Source organism: Equus caballus, chromosome 3 (genome assembly GCF_041296265.1).
Source record: "Equus caballus isolate H_3958 breed thoroughbred chromosome 3, TB-T2T, whole genome shotgun sequence".
NCBI classification, from domain to species: Eukaryota; Metazoa; Chordata; class Mammalia; order Perissodactyla; family Equidae; genus Equus; species Equus caballus.
In genome coordinates this window covers 35,393,716-35,405,254 of record NC_091686.1, presented here as the reverse complement: position 1 = coordinate 35,405,254, position 11,539 = coordinate 35,393,716, and the positions used below count along the sequence as shown (strand labels likewise).

The 11,539-nt window shown below is 59.5% G+C and overlaps 2 protein-coding genes across 11 annotated transcripts in view; one reads left to right on the top strand and one right to left on the bottom strand.

Annotated features, from left to right (window-relative positions):
• Positions 1-1,670: 1,670 nt before the first annotated feature.
• Positions 1,671-6,993, bottom strand: TRAPPC2L (trafficking protein particle complex subunit 2L). 8 transcript variants are annotated; one of them, XR_011436979.1, is made up of 8 exons: positions 6,659-6,993; positions 5,103-5,275; positions 4,709-4,796; positions 4,490-4,569; positions 2,865-3,557; positions 2,143-2,370; positions 1,978-2,044; positions 1,671-1,845 (listed from the first exon to the last, which is right to left on the bottom strand). XR_011436979.1 is itself a non-coding variant. In XM_001488335.7 (5 exons), the coding sequence occupies exons 1-5, from the start codon at positions 6,689-6,691 to the stop codon at positions 3,512-3,514; spliced, it is 420 nt and encodes a 139-aa protein (XP_001488385.1). In that variant the 5' UTR covers positions 6,692-6,993; the 3' UTR covers positions 1,671-3,511. The 8 variants fall into 8 exon arrangements, 1 of the variants encoding a protein (XP_001488385.1); XR_001380385.3 differs by having other exon boundaries at positions 2,143-3,557; XR_011436978.1 differs by having other exon boundaries at positions 1,978-2,370.
• The window catches only part of GALNS (galactosamine (N-acetyl)-6-sulfatase), a 30,152-nt gene continuing 24,391 nt past the window's right edge, over positions 5,779-11,539 (top strand). The window contains exon 1 of one of the 3 annotated variants that reach the window (XM_070262163.1): positions 5,779-5,907. Coding sequence is in view for 1 of the 3 variants with exons in the window: in XM_023637506.2 (XP_023493274.1) it covers positions 6,989-7,105 (117 nt within the window). In the remaining 2 variants the exon portion in view is untranslated. Of the gene's footprint in view, positions 5,908-6,810; positions 10,623-11,539 lie in introns of those variants that run through there. The other 2 variants (XM_023637506.2, XM_070262162.1) reach the window with 2 other exon arrangements.

Genomic DNA, 11,539 nt, shown 5'->3' with positions numbered 1-11,539 from the left:
CAAGGGTTCAGGGAGCAGAAGGGGAGCTTCCACGCTGGGCGCCCTGCTGGCCCCTGGAGCCAACTCGCCCACTTTCTGCCTGGAGGTGTACAATGTCCTTCAGTGCACACACACTTGGTTCTGGCGTTAAATCACTAACAGACCTGTCTTGGCCTTTCTACTGCCATTCTCTTCACCTTGCTGTGCTTATTTACCAGTTCCTTAAGCCACGAACAGCTGCTCTGTGCTTCAGTCCATGGTGGTGGTCCGTCCCCAGTCCCCTTCTCCAGCACTGGCAAAGACAGCATTCTCTGGGTGGGGGGCAGCCGCCTCTGCACTCTCCACCCACATGCGTCTCTGACTTCCTCCCTCAGGCAAGGTCCACACTCCCCTTGTGATCTGGGGTCAACGTTGGCCCTTGTAGTGGGGTAAATAATGGCCCTGCCCAAAAAATATGTCCACATCCTAATCTCCAGGACCTGTGAACGTGGCCTTATCTGGAAAAGAGGTCTTTGTGACATAGTTAAGAGAAAGAGCTCGGGATGAGAGCATCCTGGATCATCTGGGCCCTAAATCCAATGCCATACACTGGATGTGAGAGCACACACAGAGATGTGCAGGCAGAGGTGGAGTGGCGTGTCTACAAGCCAAGGAAACGCGAGGATTGCTGGCAGCCGTAAGAAGCTGGTGAGCTGTAGGACGGACCCTCCTGAAGGAGCCAGCCCTGCGGACACCTTCATTTCTGGCTCTGGCCTCCAGACCATGAGGGAGCAAACTGCTGCTGCTTTAGCTGCCTGGTGAGGGGGTAGGAGATGTCGCGTCGGGGAACCCTCCCAGGCTGCCAGGTGGCTCAGGGTGGAGCCGTGCGTGGCCTGACCATTCGCAGGTGGGGGCTGCAGAAGGGGCACGCGCCAGGACGCACGGCCCTGAGCTGCAGTTCGCCAGCACCACGCAGACGGCACCACCTCCGCCACTCGGCACTGCGGGCTGTTCCCCTTCCTGGTCTTGATGTGGTCCCCGTGCCATGGCTTTCCTGTGCAGTGCCCAGCAATCTTCTACCCCGAGTAGGTGCTTCTCTTTTGGAAGTGTTTTCTTGATCCCTTGTTTGGCCACTGTGAGGAGTGGGCCCGGGAGGCCATCCTTGCCTGTGGGTCTCAGGCCTGAGCAGGCCGAGGCAGGGGGAAGACCGAGAGCATTCCTGGATGTGGCTGCCACGTGGGTGCTGAGGGCTCCCCGGTGAGCCTCGGAGCAGACCCGCACAGGCCGAGACACACAGGCTCCCCTTGCCCCTGCTGCTCTGGGGCAGGAGGAAGGGGAGAGAGTGGCGCTGATGCCCGAGGGAAGACACTGCTGACAGTGCACTTCAGCAGAAGTCTCCTGGAGCAACAGCCAAGGGCTGACTAGGAGCTGCACGGACGGGGCTGCCGCGGAGGGATGGGCCTGGGGGCCAGGGGGCCAGGCAGATGGCCCTCAGTGAGGCCAACCTCACGGTATAGAGATGCGAAAAGATACCATGAAACTGCCCCCTGATGGTTCTGTTGGCAGAACAAAGGCTAGCAGGTTACTTCTAACCCTTGATTTTCTCAGGCTTAAAATTGGGACGCTATCTAACAATGTGTGTGGAAACTCCCCAATGTAAAAAGTATTTACGGGTTGATCTGGCTGCACCTACAGAAAAACCCAAATAGAAGTAGCTTAAAAAGATACGGGTTTATTTTCTCACATAAAAAAAATGCTAACATAAGTAGTCCAGGGCTGGTATGTCAGCAAAAACCCAGGCTCCTTCTAGGTTTCTGCTCTCCCATCCTTAGTGGGTGGATCTTGTCCTCCTCCTCTCAAGATGGTTGCCTAAGCTCTAGCCATCACCTCCAAGTTCCAGGGAGGAAAAAGGAAAAAGATGAAGAAAGGGTACTCCACTTGCCAGCTGAATCCCCCTTTAAAGTGTCTTTCCTGCAAGTCCCTACCAACACCATCCATTTAGGTACCATAACTGCCTACCCTTGTATGCTGCGGAGGGTAGGAAGTATCTTCTGTCTGGTCAATTGTCCCCAGTAACACTGGGGTTCTGTTAATAAGGAAGCAAGAGAGAATGGGTGCTGGGTTGGCAATTTGCAGCCCCTAGCACAGCCGCTACCCAGGCAGGAGAGACTACCGAAGCCCCACCAGAGACAGGAGCTGCACTGCAGGGAAGACGTCCGGGTGTGGGCAGCCTGCGGCCCACTGGCATCGGAACCAGCACCTGCGTGTTGGTGCTTCTCGGCCCTCCTCGAGGTCTTCAAGTCCACGTCCAGCAGGGGAGGAGGGGGCGTGGCGGCGGGGACTTACATGTTTCTCACACACTCTCTGCTCATTTTTCCCCTTACTTCTGTAACGTGAAGAATCGATCCTGTGCTGGTTAGACAGGCAGAAACCCAAAGGCTTGCAGAGTGAGTCCAGCTGAGCTCCAGCCCTGGGCCCGCGAGGCTGCCAGCCTTCCCTGACGCCCTGGGCCGCCTCACTGTGCTCAGGACCCTCTTCGGAGCGGCTGAGAGGGTAAGAGGGGCTCACAGCTGCCCCGGGGAGCCCGAATCAAGGAAGCCAGCAGCTCAGCAGACGAGGAGCAGACTCTGCGTGGGGCTCAGGCCCAGCAGGTACTCACTGCCTCTCTCACTTCATGGGCCATGTTGCCAAATGACAAAGGCACGAGAACCTGGGCCACCTGATCCCACAAGGGGCTGTCACCAATCACAGTCAGCTAGTTAGACAATCATCTGAACTCGGCTGAGGAGGCTTCTGCGGAAGCAGAAGGCAGAAATCCACGTGCATCACCCTCTCCTCAAACGCAAGCCCCCGACGCCACCGCAGCGGGCCCCTGGGCACGGGGACAGCAGGGGAGGGGAACTCACCTCCTGGGCCGCGTCTGGCCCTCGGGCCATGAGGAAGCGCCCAGGTGGAAGAGGGCTCTTGCACGTGACTCCTTCAGCTCAGAAAGCAAGCAGCAGCCGAGGAGACGCTGCAGTCACAGGAGGCTCCTGGGTCTCCTGAGGGCTGCCTCCCAAGGCTGGGCTGGGCCCAGAAAGAGGACTTCTCCCCTTGGGGAAGGCATGCGGCTGTCCCATATGCCCCTCTCCATCTGGTTCTGGGCACAGACAGCCCACTGGTCAGCCACTGCAGAGCACAGAGGGCAGACAGCAAAGCAAAGAAGCGAGCCCACGGGTCCCTGTGTGCCTTCATCTGCCACCCCACTCCCCATGCCCCTTCACACCTACTGGGCACGACGGCTCTCCACTCTGTCTGGTCCCTGACCTCTGCGCCCAGCCCCAAAAAGTCCCGTGTTAAACTCCCTTTAGTCAGACCCTCTGCTGACAGAGATGGAAAACGCCACATCTGATCTCACAGGACCTTTAGTCGACACGTGCTGTGCTCGAGGCCTCGTCCCCGGCAGCACGTGCAGGACACTCGGGAAAAGGCAGAGGATAATAAATACATGGCTAGACACTCCAGTTATGTACAGAAGTCTTCTCTCCCAGATGACGTGCAGCAGAGTGCTCGCTCAGCAGACCTGGATCATCATAGACGTCACCATGCTGTCGAACGCCCTGCGGAGAAGCAGACCAAGTCAGAGAAGCCCCCATGCTCGCCAGCAGAGGGACAGGCTCAGCACACCGCCAGGCCTGGACACCAGGGGCGGCGGTCTCCACGGTCCAGATAATCAACTCGGTGGAGAGGCCAGGATGTGCGTCCAGCCACAGCAGGGGATGAGAGCCTCCTGCCTCACCGCTCAGCCCCTGGGCAGGGTCTCCATGCAGAGCTGGAGGAGCTGTGCATGGGCATGGAGGCTGGGGTGCAGTGAGCACAGCAGCTGCCCCTGCCCTGAGCGGCCCGGGAGACACAGGCTTCTGCATGCTTCTCCCACCTGGGACCCAGGACAACCAGACACAGTGTCACAGCTGAGGGAAGGTGCCACGGGAGGGCCTGGCTTGGATTACTGCAGTGTCCTCTCCCCTGGTGGCTACAAGGAGCCCCTGGGCACTGTGCCTAGGGATGCTGGGGTTCCCAGGAGCAGGTGTGAAGAGTGTGCACACAAATGCTTCTCTGTGAAGCATCTTCGTGATGGTCCCACATTAAGACTGCGTTTATCTGAAGACTATTTGGAAGATCCCTGCAATTCCATTTCCTAACCGTCCAAGTTCAGCGCCAAAGACAGAATCAGGCAGTGACAAGGGGAAGTTTTCTCCCGAAAGGCCCCTGTCCATATGTCTGGGCCCTTGCTGGGTTCTGTGGAGGTGCCCCTGTGCCTGCTGGGCGCAGGTGGGAAACCAAATGGGCGAGCCCTGCCTGCCGCTGAGCCCTAGCTGCCCTCCGTCTGCTTCCTGTGTTGGAGATCCCTGTAAGAGTCTGTTTGGAAAAACAGGCTTCTGCTGCTTCAAAATCACTTAAAAAGACGTTCTCTCCCTCGCTCTCAGGATCGCTGCCTTTAGCAGGGCTACAAACGGCAGAAGGTGGCAAACCCCGGGGGGCAGCGGCCCACCTGGACTGGATGCGGTCCCCCGGGTTGTAGAAGGGGTTGCACATCACATCTGTGTAGGAGCTGTGCAGCTTCCGGAACATCTGAAACAAGAACCAACAACGTTTTAATCCACATGTACTCATGGCTACTGCCAAACTTTTGGCCTCTCAGCATCTCTAAACAAAGGGGAAAAAATAAAACAAACCGGCCCAGGCCTGGCCTGCGCCTCCCCCGGCTTACACTGCGGATCTCGTTGTCCCGCAGCGCCGTGTTGGAGGAATCCACCACCATGACAAACTTCACCCTGGAGTTGGTCACGTAGCCGTATCTGCACAGCTGGTTAGGGAAGGTGCTTTAGCACGGGCACTCTGCGACAGCATGAAACACAGCATCACCGTGGAAAGCGTGGAAGCAGAGGGCCATCTATGCACGTCCCCGCACTCCAAAGCCACTTTGCAAAAACAGGACAGCCTTGCATCACAGGAAGTGCCCAAAGCTGGGCCGTCCCAGCCCAAAGAAGACCAGCCATTCAACATTACCTGATCCTACAGTACACCTCGGGCCCAATCCCCAGATGCAAAACCCCGAGGGAAGAGACCCTCACTGACAGGCCCCCCACAGGCGTGAAGGATACACCTTGTAGTCCTCTGTGGGGTACAGCAGGCCCAGGTAGAGCTCCCTCTGGTCCACCAGGGCCTTCCCCATGGCCGAGATCTTCTCGTCCACCACGTCCAGGGATGTGTGCACCATGTAGTGGAACTTCAGCTCATTCTCCGTGGGGACGCTGCGGATGTAGAGAGGGTAATTCTGCAAGAAAGGATGACAGCAACTGAAGTGATGAGAATCCACCCCGTGCACTGATGACGAAAAGGAGGCCAGAGCACTCAGGAGGGAGAAACAGCCAAGCGCCAACCAGCAGGGAGCATGCTCTCCTTCTTGAAAACTCTTTCCTAACTCTGAAGGCACTGCCTTCAGGGGACCCAATCTCACCTGAGGTTTATATATTGTCTGCAAAGGGGCATCACTAGGGTGGGCAGAAAAGAGAAGACAGCTCCGAAAAATGGATTTGAGCACAGCCTGACAACTAACTCGGTCACCTAGACAGGTCAGCCACCTGCCATGTGGGGCCCGGTCCTAGCGCGCGCTCTACTCCTGGCCCCGGAAGACTGGCTGCTTCCCAGTACTCCACCCACCACTGTCTTCTCAGCCCAGCAGAGACACTGGCAGGCCCTCTCAGCAAACCCTTCAGGGCTCCTCCCTTCACCTCTGCACAGCCTTCCTGACCAGCCTAACCGCGGAATTAACAGTGTCTTCCCGGGGCTCCACGTGCCACAATTCATGCTTCTATCCCATGCCTGGCGCTGCACACAACGCTCTGCCTACTCTAATGGGGCTGACATCTGGTGAAGGAGATAGTCAACAAACCAGCCAACAAGGAGGTAACGCGTTGTAGGGGAACGCGCTGAACTGGACTCAGAGAGCTTCGCAGCGGGACCGCCCGTAAGCCTGGTCTTCTAGGAGACACGGCTTTGTGCAGCAGGAGCACGAGGACGGCCACCCAGCTCAGTCTTAGGATTCAGAAACAGCTTTTAGGAGAAATGAAATCTATGGGGGCCAGGGAAGGGATGGGAGTGGGGAAGAGGGGTTCCAAGTGCGAAGACCCAAAGGTGAGAGAGCAGAGCCGTCGGGGAGCTGCAAGAATTCCGCTGGGTTGGAGTGGAAGGATGTCAGGGGTATGAGGGACGGGGATGAAGCGACCAGGTTATTTAGACATTATTCTAAATCAGTGAGAAGCCACTGGAGAGGTTTTAGGCAGGTGCATGGCACGATGTAATTTGTTTTCCAAACAGCACTGTGGCTGCGGTGCGGACACTGTCAGTGGTCCGGGTGGGCGCGGTGGAGGAGGACGGAGAGGCGTGGACGGCCAGACGCGGGGGCAAGAAGGCACAGAGCCCGCGCCCGGACAGGACAGAAAGTCAGGGCTGTGGGCGCCGGGGGCCACTCCGGCAGGAGCAGGTGCGGGTCTGGGAGGGGCCTGCCCGGACCGCCCCGCACCCCCGGCGCTCGACGAGGCCTTGGGGCCCGCCCTTCCGGAGCCCGCGGGCAGGGACGGAGCGGACGGCGGAGAGCGCGGGCGGGGCCCGGCCGGGGTCCCGGGGCCGCCCTCCGCGGGGCCGCCCGCGTACGCACCTCCTTGGCGATCACCGCCACGCACACCGCCATCTTGGGAGGTCTGCGGCCGCGTCACGTGACCCCGCCGCCGGTCACGCAACCGCCAGAGCCCCGCCCCCGGATCACGGGGTTGGTTAGGACCCGCCAGTCTCGTCACGCGACCGACCCACGCCCCAACCCGTCGGTCACACGGCTGGCCCTGGCCCCGCCCCTCCTGTCACTCAGCCCGCCAGGGCCCCGCCCCTCCGGTCACGCGGTCGGTCCAGGCCCCGCCCCGCCGCCCTGCCGGAAGGGCCGCCAGTCGCTTCCAGACGCTGACCGGGCTCTGCTGCTCCCGGCGCGGTTGCTATGGCGGCGGTTACCGCGGTGACGAGGTGGCGGCTGCTGCTGGTGCTGAGCACTGCAGCACTGGGGGCCGCGGGCGCCCCGCAGCCCCCCAACATTCTGCTGCTGCTCATGGACGACGTGAGTGTAGGGTGGGCCGGGCTCCGGGAGGGCTGCGCGCGGGCTGCCGTGGGCCGCCGTGGGGGTTCTGCGGGGGCGGCCGGCGGTGGGGCAGCGCCTGGCCCTGCGGAGGCAACCGCGCGGGCGATGAAGCCGAGGTGAGGTATCGAGTCCAGGCTGCGCCAGGAGATCCCTCCTGTGCTCTTCCCTTTTCCGCTCCTCCCGCCCGCGGAGGACGGAGGGCCAGCCCAGATCAGCGCGGCTCTGGCCGATGAAGACAGCTCCCCGGCACCCCTGCACAGCCTTCACCCCCCAGTGCCTGGGGTGTGTGGGGCAGGGAGGGGTGCAGAGCTGACCCAGACCCAGCGCCGGCCAGCCTGCCTGCCTGCCTGCCTTGGAGCTCGCTTCCCTCTGCCTTGGGCTACTGGACCTGCCCGGCCCCCGGGCTATCCTTGTCCAGCAGGGCAGGCTGCTCCCGCCCTGCCAAGAAGTCTGGCCAAAAGTCAGGTCTTTGTGGGGCCTGGAGGAACTGAACCGGGAGGAATGTCCCTGGTTGTGTGTGTGCAGCCCCGGGCCCCCAGTGACACCGGTGACGCTGGTTGGTCAAGCCCACAGAGGTTAGCAGGATTCCTGGCTGGGAGCTGAGCTGTACACTTGTCGCTTTGTGGTTGTGTCCAGTGTTCCTTACCCGAGGAGGCTGGGATGCGATGGAGATTCTGAAATCAGTCAATGTGAGGCATCGGGGTAAAGCTGGAGCCCGCACACACGTGGGCGCAGATCCCACTGCCCCCTGAGCTCTGGGAAGGCCTTGGAGCTCTTTGGCCCCTGTCCTGGCCATAACCAGCTCTGGGAGCGTCTTTACTTGAGGGAGGGTGATGTCGGGAGCTCCCCTGCCTGGGTGCCCCAGGGTGGGGCAGCAGGAAAGGGGAACAGCCAGCCAGGAGGCCCAGTGCCAGGCCCCTCCTGTGCAGCTTCCTCCTTGTAGCTACAGGGTTCTTAGACAGCTGAAACCCAAAGAAGCCTGGCAGACCTCTGTGCTGGTCAGCGAATGTGGGTTACTCAGGACTTTTTTGGTAGCAAATGAGAGAAAACGTACTCAAAGTGACTTAAGCAGAAATGGGAACCCCAGCTATCCTGACTGGATGGCTTCAGGCCGGTGGGATCCAGAGGCCCCCACTCCCCCAGCTCTGTGTCCTCACTTGGCCTCGTCCACCCCGACGGTCAGCAGACCCAGTGGGAGGGCACACTGCCCAGCCCCCTGAGCCAGGGTCTCGGGGGAAGGGGTCTGCTGGCCTGTCCAGCTGGGGCCTCGAGCCCACCCCGGGGAGGGCCGCTTGGGGAGCCGGACGAGGACAATTATGGCGAGGCTTGCAGACCCCTCAACTGCCCAGGGTGGCACCTGGGGAGGGTAGGGATGGCATCTGTCTCCTTCCTCAGCCTGTCCTCAGACCCAGGACAGGCCCCCTGTACACGTGTGTGGAATGAGTTTAGAAGACACTGAGAACCATTTCTTCTCTGGAGCTGACTCATCACCGTTGTCCAAGGACAATGGGGCCCTAGGGACAGGGGGCCAGAGGCTCCCTCCTGGGGTATCCCAGACCACTCCTGCTCCCAAGGGCCCGGGCACTTCCTTGTCTTTAATATAGGACTAGGAAGGACTTCTCCGCCTACTGAGGAGGTTTAACGTTGGACTGTACAGAGGCCAACTCTGGTGTCACCATGGTGGGCCCATCAGTGGGGGCTGCAGCCTGAACCTCCAGAGCCAAACAGTGGACCCTGTGTGTCCTTCGGTGTGTGATCACGTGGATGAGCACATGGCCAGAGTGTCTTCATAATCATCCCTCGCAGCCAGCCACGAGTGAGGCTTGCATTGATCAAAAGTCTGGAAATTCTAAGTAGAGGAGAAGCCGAGGGCAGGAGGAGGCCATAACTCCTGGGTCCTGGCTGCTTTTGCTTCTGTGAACGTGGGCAGCCACGTAGGGGAGGGAAGAGATACTTAACGCTGCCTGCAAAACCCGCATGGGGTCTCTTCCCTGATGGCTTCATTTCACCCCAGTGACTCTGCAAGGTGGATGTGAATGTCCCTGTTCTCATAGCTGAGAAAGCTGACCAATTCGTAATAATAGAATGGTACTGAGCAGAAGAGTTAGTGCAGCAGGCTGATGGCTGCCGGTCTCAGAGAGGCCCACCAGGAGGCCGGTCGGCCCTTGGCCGGCGTCAAGGACCTGGGATTCAGGGAGGCCCCCCCACTCCCTGAGGAGAGGCTCTTGTGCTGAACTGTTCCTTCCTCCCAGAGGCTGGAATTTTGGTGGGTGCCAGGTAAGGGGTGGCCCCATGACCAGCCCCCCTGCCTCTCTCTGCTCCTCTGACCTGGGATGTGGCGGCCTAGAGGTACAACAGCCACCCACGCCCGCGAGGACAAATCTGCATGCTGGGGTGCTCCTGCCTGCCTCCCTTTCTTCCTGCCAGCCGCCCCTCTCTCCAGGCATGCGTTTCATCCCAGCTCCTGTTGTCACCGAATGTCTTCAAAATAAACCACCTCCAAAGGGGCCAAAAGCCGAAAGGGCCAAATCCAGGTCTGCGCCACCCAGAGGGCCCCTGAGAGCAGACGCACAGTCGGCTCTTGGCGCCCGGTGTGTGATGCCCAGCCTCGAGCTGCCAGGCCCGGCGGAACACCGGCACTGTGCTTCGCGCCTCACACAGTCCTCCCAGTTCAAGTGGGGTTCATTGGTTGCTAGTAAATTCATGGCATCGTGCGCCCATCACCACAGTCAGCCTGAGGTCATTCTCCTCACCCCAGAAGAAACCCTGTCTCCGTTGGCGGTCACCCCCGTGCCTCGTTCACCCTGGCAACCGCTAATCTGCTTTCTGTCTGTGGATTTCCCTTCTCTGGATGTTTCTTATAAATAGGATCCTACATCTGTCCTTCTGTGACCCACTTCCCTCACGTGGCATCTTGTTCTTGAGCTTCTCCACGTGGTCACCGTGTGGGTGCTTCACTCCGCTCTACGGCTAGTTGTGTTCTGCCGTGTGGATGGACCACGTTTCATCAGTTCATCTGTCGATGGACGCTGCTTGTATCCACCTCTCAGCGATCATAAGCAGTGCTGCTGGGAACACGCATGTGCACGCTCTCACGTGGTCGTGTTTTTGGACTCTGGATTGCCGGAGTGGAATCGCTGGGTCCAACGGGCACTTGGTTTGGCTCTTGGAGCACCTTCTCGGGGGGCAAGGATTTGAGGGAAGACCCCACTCACGCGGGCTGCAGCTCCCTGGGCCCCGCTCTGCAGCCGGAGCTCCCCCTTCTTCAGGGGAAGCGGGGACAGCGTTGAATCATTGTGGAAGCGACGCCCTTGGGGCTTACGCTGAGGGGACATTTAAGGAGACTGGTTTGGAGGGACCTTGTCGCAGTTGACGAATCCGGAGGAGAACCAACGCCACCAGGCCAGGCCGCGTCCCGCCCGCCCGTGATGCTGAGGGGAGTCCTGGTGTCAGGGCTCCCCCCAGGACGTGGGCTCCAGAAGGATGCGTTCAGTCGGCAAGTAAAGTTCATGTCCCCATGTCCTTTTCGAAGTGTTGTTTAAAAATGTCTTAGGACGACAGTTCAGAAACACACAGCGAAGGTGGAAGAGCGCTACGGCGCACCTGCTGGGGATCCCCCGCCAGTCTCCTCTCCTCCTGGCTTCATCGCGGGTCTGTGCGTCCACCCACGCCTGCCCACGTGTTAACATGTCTTACCACTGGGCTCGTTTGATTTTGGTACAGTGCATTTAACATAAAATTGACCGTTTTAACCATTTTTAAGTATACAGTTCAGTAGCATTTAGCACATTTGCAATATTGTGCGTTCACCAGTGCCATCTAGTTCCAGAACATTTTTGTCACCCCAAAAAGAAACCCTGTCCCCAGTGCAGTCACTGCCCGTTCCCCTCCCCCAGCTCCAGGCAACCATTAGTCTGCTTTATGTCTGCGGCTTTGCCTGTTCTGGACATTTCGCGTGAATGGAATCAGACCATAGGCGGTCTTGTGTGTCTGGCTTTTCTCACTGAGCGTCACGTTTTCCAGGTCATTCAGGCCACAGTGTGTCAGAGCCTCACTCCTTTCGTGGCTGAGTAGTATTGCATAGTGTGCACATTAGTTTCTCAGGACATAAATTACTGCAAACTTGCTGCCTTAGAGGAACAGAAATTTATTCTCTCCCAGTTCTGGAGGCTAGCGTCTGGAAGCACGGGGTCACAGGGCTGGCTTCCCTCTGTGAAGGCCGGGATTCTCTGTGAGCCAGCAGCGTTGGGGTAGGACTGGAAAGGGGTGGCCGGGTGGCTGTGCCCACCAAGAGGAGCCGGCACCTGTGACCGAGCCCCACGTGCTGGCGCCAGTGCCCGCACCCGGGCCCCTGGCCTGTTCCCACTCATCTTCCCCGGGACGGAAGGAGGCTCATCCCATCTCTCTCTGCTC

What these genes read in the sequence shown, in the direction of transcription:
- TRAPPC2L (XM_001488335.7), bottom strand. Translation starts at nt 6,691, where the DNA reads ATGGCGGTGTGCGTGGCGGTGATCGCCAAGGAG. An exon ending in CCCACAGAGGACTACAAGGT is followed by an intron (nt 4,797 to 5,102) that starts GTATCCTTCACG and finishes CCAGCTGTGCAG; the next exon opens with ATACGGCTACGTGACCAACT. An exon ending in GGGACAACGAGATCCGCAGT is followed by an intron (nt 4,570 to 4,708) that starts GTAAGCCGGGGG and finishes TTCTTGTTTCAG; the next exon opens with ATGTTCCGGAAGCTGCACAG.